The sequence below is a fragment of the Leiobunum rupestre genome, chromosome 3 (genome assembly GCF_980474605.1).
Source record: "Leiobunum rupestre chromosome 3, qqLeiRupe1.1.hap1, whole genome shotgun sequence".
NCBI lineage: Eukaryota > Metazoa > Arthropoda > Arachnida > Opiliones > Sclerosomatidae > Leiobunum > Leiobunum rupestre.
Window position 1 is genome coordinate 47,372,355 of NC_143386.1, and position 10,059 is coordinate 47,382,413.

Genomic DNA, 10,059 nt, shown 5'->3' on the forward strand with positions numbered 1-10,059 from the left:
ACGTTGAAAAATGTGAGGGAATTTTTACAAAACCAAGATACCTATACTCTACATAAAAATGCAAAGTGGCGATACAAACGAAATAAAACGATAGTGTACACTCTGTTTGAAAAGTCTTCGACAGCTGAAATTTTTGCCCTCTTTTTAATTCTGCTAGAAAACTATAATAGATAGCTCGATGAAACCAATTGCAACTTTTATTTATTTTCCAATATCTTTCGTTATTTATCGGTTTCGTCCGCCAAAAATTAATAGTTTGGCGGGAACCGTCGAAACTCATTTTTGACAACTGTTTAAATATTGGTTCTACGGCACTGACTCACGCGTTTTTGAATTCACAATGGTCGGTTCATATTTAGAAAGTGGAAAAATTATCCCTCTACAACCAACGGTTGAGAAGTTATCGCGTTTCCAAATTGTCGTCGAAGTTGCGTTATTTATAATCGCTTGATGCATTTTAGGTGTTTCCTAGTTTCGAGGAGAGTTTGGAAACGCTATAACTTCTCAACCGTTGGTTGTAGAGGGATAATTTTTCCACTTTCTAAATATGAATCGACCATTGTGAATTCAAAAACGCGTGAGTCAGTGCCGTAGAACCAATATTTAAACAGTTGTCAAAAATGAGTTTTGACGGTTCCGGCCAAACTATTAATTTTTGGCGGACGAAACCGATAAATAACGAAAGATATTGGAAAATAAATAAAAGTTGCAATAGGTTTCATCGAACTATCTATTATAGTTTTCTAGCAGAATTAAAAAGAGAGCAAAAATTTCAGCTGTCGAAGACTTTTCAAACAGAGTGTACGGCATTGACGATCAATGGCAAGCCGACCTCATTGACCTCCAGAAACTTTCCAGGCTAAACAATGGGTATCGCTATATTCTCGCGTGTATTGATATTTTTAGTAAGTACGCTTACGTCGAACCGGTGAAAAATAAGAAAGGAGAGACTATAGTGAACGCTCTAAAAAAGATATTAGATGGTGAAAGGAAACCAAAGCGAATGCAGAGTGACCACGGGAATGAGTTTGTTTGTAAAGCCGTTCAATCCGAATTAAATTCCCGCGAAATAGAATTTTTCGCGACGAACTCTGAAGTGAAAGCCAGCATCGTTGAGCGGTTTATTCGATCGTTTAAATCGAGAATGTATCGATATTTTACAAGGAAAAATACTTATAAGTACGTTGACGTGCTTCAAGAATTAGTTAGCGCCTATAATAACAGTTATCACCGAGCAATTAAATGCAAACCCGTCAATGTAAATCCCGAAAATTCGAAAATAACTTGGAAAAATTTGTACGGAGATATAGACTTTAGTCCTCCGATAAAGTACGACTTCGAAATTGGAGACATTGTTAGAATAAGCAAAAACAAGGGACTATTCGAAAAAGGATATCTCCCGAATTATTCGGAAGAATTATTTCGAGTGATTAAGCAGATACCGAGGCAACCGCCGGTATATAAACTGGAGGCGCTAGATTCGGAGCCCATTTTAGGAATTTTTTACGAAGAAGAAGTACAAAAGGTGGGGAAAGATCTTGACACTTGCGCGTTCAAAATTGAAAAAGTGCTCAGGAGGCGACGGAAATCTGATCATTCAGTCGAGTTACTCGTACGCTGGAAGGGGTACGGACCGCAATTTGATAGTTGGGTTCAAGAAGTAGACTTAGAATGAGTTTCTATATCACTCTACCATCCGATTCTTCGCTGAATTACTTTCCGGGTAATACTCTGAGCAAATTCAGAGCTTACCTTCCGGAGAATGTTCAGCTGAATGGACCTTACGAAGTAGGTTTAGCGGAAATAAGTTATCCTAGAACGTGGAATAATATCAAAGAAGAACGGGTAGTGCGAGTTGGTTCGGATGATATCAAACTGGAAGATTTTAGGTATATACCTAGAGCAAATTTCTCTTCTATCGAAGATTTACTTGAAATGTAAAAATTTGAGAATAAAAGGGTCGAGTTCAAATACCATAAACATCTGAAACGAGTTGAGGTTCATATAACTAAGAGTTTTTACTGTATCATCCCTCCCGATATAGCGATGATGTTGGGATTTTCTCTTAAGCAAGAAGGTGAATTTGAAATTAGAAAATCTTCGTTAGCCCCTTATACCGTAGATATGGACGTAGGATTACATTCATTGTTTGTCTATTCTGACATCGTTGAAAATACGATCGTGGGGGACAGGAACGTCCCTCTTTTAAGAATTATTAACGTGAAAGGAAAAGACGGGGAAACTGTGAATACTGAATTTTCTCGTCCACATTACCTACCCGCCGCTTCTTCCAACATACAAACTATCGAGATTAATCTTATGGACGACTTGGGGAACCCCGTGCAATTTGAACGTGGAAAGGTGCACGTTACTCTACATTTTAGACCGCGGAGGGCCTGGCTCGCTCTATAATAGCGAGTGTCGGGAACAAGTAGTCCTCAGTTTAATGAAAAGTAACGAATGACGAACATCATGAGACGGCCGCAATACATTTCCTCCGTAAGCGATTACGAGAGGTACTATTTAAATCAGGCTGGATACGGATCAATCCCCGTGTATCGCGGCGTGGGTGTCCAGAAAGGCTATGGATTGGGTAACATACTCGCTTCGGCATTTCGTCGTGCCATGCCGCTTTTGAAGCGTGGAGCCCAGTTTCTAGGAAGAAAATTTCTCGATACTGGAGCGAAAGTCGTGTCTGACGTCGCTAGCGGCATCCCAATTAAATCATCGCTAGCGAAGAGATCTAAGAGCGCTGGTAAAGAGACATTGTTATCAGCCGCGGAAGCCGTTACGCAAATGACGGTATCTGGAATTAAAAAGAGGCGTAGAGCATCGCGCAAAGTCACTCGAGCTAAAACCAAGAAGAAGAAAGCATCGTGCCGATCTTACTCCGATATATTTTCATAAAGTCTTAGAATGGCGTTGATACATCCGAACTCTAGTGGTTGCGTGAATTCCGAATTGGACCTTTTCGAAGTCCCGTTAACGCAAACGGGGATTATCGGTGGCGAATGGGTCGAATACCACCCCATTTCCAGCATTAGCAACAATTCAGCGTTAACGTTTTGCATTAGTGGGAATTCCGAAGCGTACATCGACCTATCACAAACTCTCCTTCACGTTCAGGTGGATGTGAAATTGGAAAACGGATCTTACCCTAAAGCCGCCGTTGTTACTCCGGCGGGTGTGGTTACGACCCCGGCGGATAATGTAGCCCCCATCAATTTGTTTTTGCACAGTCTATTTCCCGAAGTCCACTTATTTTTAAACGAAAAATCAGTTACTCCTTCCGCTCAGAATTACCCGTACAAAAGTATGATTCAAACTATGTTAACATTTGGAGACTCTGCTAAAACGAGTCATCTTACCAGCGGCCTATTCTATCGCGACACGGCGTAAGAGTTCAACGATTTCGTGAACAATAAAGGTTTCTTACAAAGAGCCAACTTCGCTCAAAAGGGAACTATAGATATGATCGGCGCTCTTCATTTAGATATTTGTCAACAGCCGCGCTTCCTTTTGAACTTGGTGGATTTAAAATTTGTTTTTGGGATATCAAATACCGAATTTTGTTTACACTCTGACGTAAAATGTAAATTGGACATTAAATCAGCTTCGTTGTATTTGAGGAAAGTCAAGTTAATTCCCGAAATCCCACTATCACACGCCAAAGTGTTACAAATGTCGAGAGCGAAGTACCCAATTTCCCGCACGGAAGTGATGTCGTTTTCGATTCCGAGAGGCAACATGAGCGTCGTGCAAGATCATTTATTTACAGGACAAATTCCGATTAAAGTCGTAATCGGGATGGTTGAGCAAAACGCGTTTCTGGGTGAACTTAAATCGTCGCCATATAATTTCCAGCATTTCAATTTAAACCACATTGGTTTGTTCGTCGACGGCAGTAGCGTACCACATAAAGCCCTAACACCTAACTTCGCGGAGCGTAGCTACATCCAAGCGTACACCAATTTATTTCTTCAAACGGGTCAGTGGAACATTGACGAGGGAAACCAAATAAGTCGCGAAGATTACGCCGGTGGAAATTGCCTTTTCGTCTACGATTTGACTGCCAATTTAATGAACAATGCCTCTCATTTTCATCTTGTTAAAAACGGAAATTTGAGGCTGGAAATGAAATTCGCTTCCGCGTTACCCGAAACGATTGCCGTAATTGTTTACGCGGAATTCCAGAGTTTGATTGAAATTGATAAGAACCGAACCGTAATCTTCGACTAGAATGGACACAATGCAGCTAACGAGAATTTTGGAGAAAGATAATTTCACCAGAGACTTATTTCGAGGCGTATTCGCCGCGGACCAACTACCAAAGTTCGTGACGACGTTTCCATCTCTGTATATCGTGAACACGGATACGTCGAATGACGATGGTCAGCACTGGATAGTTTTGTATTTCTCGAAGAATAATACAAATACCGAGATGTTCGACTCATACGGTAACCCCCCAGATATGTTTCGCTTTAATGACTTTGTCGAAAGAAATAGTAAAACTGTGACATTTAACTCTTTACAACTTCAAGGAAATCGAAGCGTGACGTGTGGAGGTTTTTGCGTGTATTTTGCTCTTAATAGATGTAGGGGTGTAAAAATGTTCGATATTGTGACTAGATTTTCTAAAAATAAAAATGTAAATGATAAAAGAATTTATGTATTCAAGGTATTCAATAAATTTTCAATAACTTAGTAAAACTTCTTTAATTTACATTTTACATTCAAAATAACACCAGTGGGTTTGTTTGGTGATCTCCACAGTCTACATTACATCAAAGTAAAAATTTAAAAAGTTAGTTACATTTTTACGTTAAATTAAAAATATCATTTAAATAAGATAGTTTCATTTTATTTACATTACGCTTTAAGTTCAAAATATATTTTTAATAGAAATACAATAGAAGACTGAACTATTGGCGATTTAAAATATCGATCCAGTAATGACCATGCGATAGGGTTCGAATGCCGTCCCCCAAAATATACCTTTTATTATCGCATGGATTAAGAGACATTTTGTTTTGGGAGACGGTAAATAGCTGATGCCTCTGATTGACGATCCGCTTCATAGAATTGCTCGTAATTCGAGTAGCCATGAGGCAGTCGCGGTAACTCGAGTGTCGGATATCCTTTTCCACTACTCGCTTACAAACACCTTTCGCGGTTTTTTCTCCCCCCTTTCCGAAAGGATGGAGTACATTTTGGGGCGGAGCCCAACGAACTCCCGTATAGGGATCCCATCCATTTCATCTTTCATCTTTCCAATGACTTTTTTGTTTACGTCATTGAAAAGAGGATGATTCGTGGGATACCCCGAGAAATCGAAGAGATGGGAGGAATTTCCGAAGTCCGTGTAAACGTCCTCCGTTTGTATATTGTACGCCAGGCTGTCCGTGTCCGTGAAAAGTAATCGGACCTTTTCACCGTAGGTCTTGCGCATGTACTCGTAATGAAACTCGTACATGGTTAGTTTCGAAAGATCCAAAACGGTGAAACCAGTGTAAATTGGTCAATTCAAAGTAAGTGACTTCTTCTTCATATGAATACCCACGAGTTCGTTGTGGAAAATCGTGAATTTTTCAAATGCCGGAGAAGACGCTTTCTTAATAGCCCGCTCAGGTGTTTGTACGAGATGGAAATCTATCCGATTTCTCAAGTTCTCCATTGTTTTACCTATTATTGAAACGAAATGAGATTAGTACTTATTATTCCGATAATTTGTATACGTGGCTACTTGCGTATAAACTAAATTACATTTATTAAACCAAAAGAATTTATTTCGCGCAATAAATACTGTTGGTAAAAAAAAATAATCTACTTATTTTTCATTTACTTTGATTAATAACGTACCAAAACAGGAGTTGTTTAAAAGTTTGAAAAAATCTTTTTCAAAACTGTTTTTGGCAAGTTTCCTCTTTTCGGTATTGAAATTTATGAATGGGCGAAGCCAGGGAGACTGATCGAAAGAGATTATTCTGTGAACTTTCGTGAGTTTAAGTCCCTTCGATACGTAGTATTTTAAATTACGATAGTGAACTACGTATCGCTCTTTGTTGTTGAGATTAGGGACGAGCTTAGGCAGAGTGTCTTTTGCGGGGAGGTTTAATCTTTGAAGCATCAGTTTGTAATAGGAAGAAAATTGATCCGTAGTTATTCTTTGAGATTCGGGTGCGAGGGGGTAGCAGTTGTGTTCATGATGCCACTCAACGGGGTATTCCAAGTCGACTTACAAAATGAAGCCGTAGGGAGACTCGTGCGATAAAGTAAGCACATGTTTATGGGTGTAGTCGAGTAGGTCTTCGACGGGAACCCAAGCGAACCTACTCGTGGGTAAGTAATCGACCATGGCGAACCCGTAGAGATTATTTTTGTCGAGGTACATGATGTAATTACACTCTTTATTGGGGTCGTACCTTTCGGGGATGTACGGGTTATTGGCTTCGGCGTAGCGGTGACTAATCATCGAAACTCCTCCCCGAATGCCACGTTCAATAAACAAGTGCATGTCAATATCGAGTAGTAGCTCCAACTTCACTTTTGTCATGTGGAGGGCTGACTCCCAGGCAAACCCAGGTCCCGTGTACGCGTGCGCGCAATCTAGGCCGTAGTATTCTACACACATAGCGCGGAAACTCTCGAATACGTCAGCGAGTTGGAGGGTATCCGCCTGCACGTACAAATCGTGTAGTTCACCTGTTGAAGAATTTTATCACTACCACTATTACATTTAGTAATAGAATAGGGCTATAAATAATACCTAGATTTTGTATGTTAAAAATGTTCCACACTTGGCGGACATTTTCGTAACTCTCATCCGTTAAATGTTCTCCAGTGAGGGTGTTGAAAAATGTCTCTTTAGGTGGTAGTGCTGTCTCTTCAAACTTGTCTACGTCACTCATGTAGTCGTAGGGATACGTTAACTTTTTGAGCAAATACGGGATTTGATGAGTTAGATAGAAAGAGCTCAAGATGGGGAATTTTTCTTGACCTCCAGTGGCTAAATTTGAAATTAAAGTTTCGAGACTAGCGGGCAAAAAGCGAATATAATCGATGAAACGGAGGCGACCGAAAGTGAAGCTGATATACGTTTCGGCGTTAGATGGAATACAGGAAATGTTTACACTTTTTATCAACCCAATCCTTTGCATGATAAGATGGGCATCGTATCTGAAATTTTATATAAACACGTTATAGTTTGTAAATATTGGAATTAAAGAAAAAATACAATACCGTGATAAATTATGCATGATGACCGGCGTGAAATTTCCCACTCGCAGCTTTAGATTACAAGAATTACGCGCGACTCCCCGGAAACGTCCTAATAATTACGTGTTAACTTATTTATATCTAAAATAATCAAATACGTAAGTCGTACCGGTATAATGACAATGATCTCTGACTGCCGGATCATCTTGCGTAAGAATTTTCTGACACACGTAACATTGTGTCGCGGTACGGCACAATTCTTCTTCGACTGGTGTAAGATTCATTGGAATATTTTCCTTCAATAATTTGGTGATGGTGCTCCGTTCCATCAACAAACTTTCAAGAAAAATGTCGATAGCGTCGGTTCCCCTATACGTAACAGGGGCATTTGGCTTTCCTGTAATAATGATAAACGTCGCAGCGAAAATAAACTTTTTAATGAAACCAAATATAAATACCGTCGGGTCCTATTACGACGTAACTAAAACCACAAGCTACGTGCTCCGAAAGTTTCGTTGTTGATGATAGTGAGGAATCGGGTAAACAAGACTGGATTCTGTCAATTATAGATTCAAAATCCGCGTAAATGACGTAGGGAACCTAAAAATAAATGTGTTAAGCTCTTAAATTCATGAATTTCCGAAATTATTTTTTACCTTTTGAAGCCAATCAATTTTTTCGAATTTTAAAACGGGATTTTTGTGTGGCATTTTGACAAGTTGGGGGTCGTGAACGTTGCAGTTTTTCACGTGTTCACTATGGTTTCTAGCACTATTTTGTCCTGAAAAGCGATGTAAGCAATAACGACACACGTGAATTTTCCCGTTATGGTTTGTGAAATGACTCAATAGTCGACTAATATCCGTAATTAGGCAAAAATGTTGGTTTCCTTTTGACTTGAGATAAAGCAGATCTATTTGCCGATCTTCGGGGGCTCTGTTTTCGCTTACATGAAGAGGAAAAACTACTTTTTCGTAGCCGTAAACGTTGATAGATAGATTATTTTTATTTTCAAATTTTTTGAGTTTAAAATGATTTAATTCGAAAGGAAACGAAATGTCACTGCAGTCTAATTCTTTTTCAAACATCACGTATTTATTCTGATTATCGCGATGGGAATTTGGAGGTTGTGGATTAAGTTTAGCGAGGACGCACCACAAGAAACACTTTTGGTCTTTGGTTTTAATATTTAATACTCCTTTGCCGGTATTATTGAGCTCAGGGGGGAGATTTATATACGTACCCCCGACCAGCGGTATGTACGCTATATTATCGATTTGAAGAAACAAGATACGATCTATGGTCCAGCCACTGCCCATATCTTGGAATTCCTCAATCGCGTGTGTTATTTGCTTCACACACGAGTCTATTTGTGTTGGTATTACATCTGGTAAAAGTGTTGCTTGAGTTTTGCACCGGAAATACGGTAATGCCTCGACTTCCGCACCATCGTTCAATTCGCGTACGTATCTCACGCGAATAAAAATGTTCCACTTTAAGCCCCGCTTCTTATTTAAGTGATTTTTTAAATACTTCATTAATGCTGGTTTTAATGTTAAAATTAATATTTCGGAGTCTGTTTGGGTCGTTTTCGGAGTATACCGCGAACTGACGATAGCGTCCTCAAGAACGGAGACTTCTTCGATGTTTTGAAGAAAATCGTCCGCCGATTGCTCGGATACGCCGACGGTTAGGAGATTTTGAAGCGGTTGGGGGTTGTCTTGATATCGGTGGTCTGGTGTGGCTGAAAGTGGGCTAAGCTGATGAACTCGCGAATGTTGAATTAATTTGTATCTTCGCGCAAAACTAATGTTACAGGTTGAACAAACATATTTTACATTTTCGTGTTGTTCTCGTACGTGGCGATTTAAAATTGACTTTTTAGAAAACTGTTTCGCGCATACGGTACACGGAAACATTTGTATGGTCTAGCTGTTTATCGCAACTGGTAAAGAGTGGAGGACTGACCCGATCTTTTATACCCTCCGCTTTCATGCCTATAGATCTGATATGTGTTAGACTCTGAACTCCATATATGTGAGATATTTTTATTTATAAAAACTCTATGTATCCCACTGTAGATTTTGTAATATGATAACGTTAACCAATATTTCCAGTATTATTTTGAATTTTTTTTTAATTGGTGTTCACTGACATATCCATTACTATTCAGTGGTACATCTATTCAGAACTAAAATATAATATGTCTTTTATATGTAAGAAAAAAAAACATTGTTTTTTTTGCATTTATTTATTTATTTTTAAAATTATAAATTTTGAAACTCTTCTCCGAGAGTTTGCTTTATGACGTCTTCTAAAGCCAGCAAAGCTTCCAAATCACCGTTATGATCATTTTTTTTATTTTTTTTCGTCATTAAGTGAATTTTCTTTCTGTTTTTTTTTAATTGACTTTTCCACCGGTGTGCTCCTCTTTTTTAAGTTTCGAGAGGTGGGAGAAGTGGGGGATAAGGATGTCGATGCTTGAGATGTTGAAGTAGGTGATACTGATGTGACCGATGACGAGGAGGTGGCTGCGGAAGAAGTTGAAGGATAATGTGTGGGAGATGTGGAGAGCAATGGGATGGAGTTCATTGCCAAAAAAAGCGTAGAGGCTTGGACATCGTCCTCCACAGTAATAGTCAAATCCATCTTCTCCAACTTTAAAAAAACATAATAAAATGAAAACACAGTCTTTTGTAAAAAAAAGGTTTTCAAAAAATAACCATACTCATGATACCTGAATTAATGCCATCATCCCTCCGAAGGCCAGTCTTATTTTAGCAATATTAGGGTGGTAGCAAAGGTGGACTTTGATGGTGTTGCTTTCTGGATCGGGTTCAAAGT

General features: G+C 39.2%; 1 protein-coding gene across 1 annotated transcript; it reads left to right on the forward strand.

Moving 5' to 3' along the window:
- The first annotated feature begins 3,747 nt into the window (after positions 1–3,747).
- On the forward strand, positions 3,748–4,239 carry LOC149952407 (uncharacterized protein F54H12.2-like). Its single transcript, XM_090169713.1, has one exon. The coding sequence runs from the start codon at positions 3,748–3,750 to the stop codon at positions 4,237–4,239; it is 492 nt and encodes a 163-aa protein (XP_090025839.1).
- Positions 4,240–10,059: the final 5,820 nt, after the last annotated feature.

Bases quoted from the DNA above. Each gene is read 5' to 3' on its own strand.
- LOC149952407 (XM_090169713.1), top strand. From the start codon at position 3,748: ATGAGCGTCGTGCAAGATCATTTATTTACAGGACAAATTCCGATTAAA.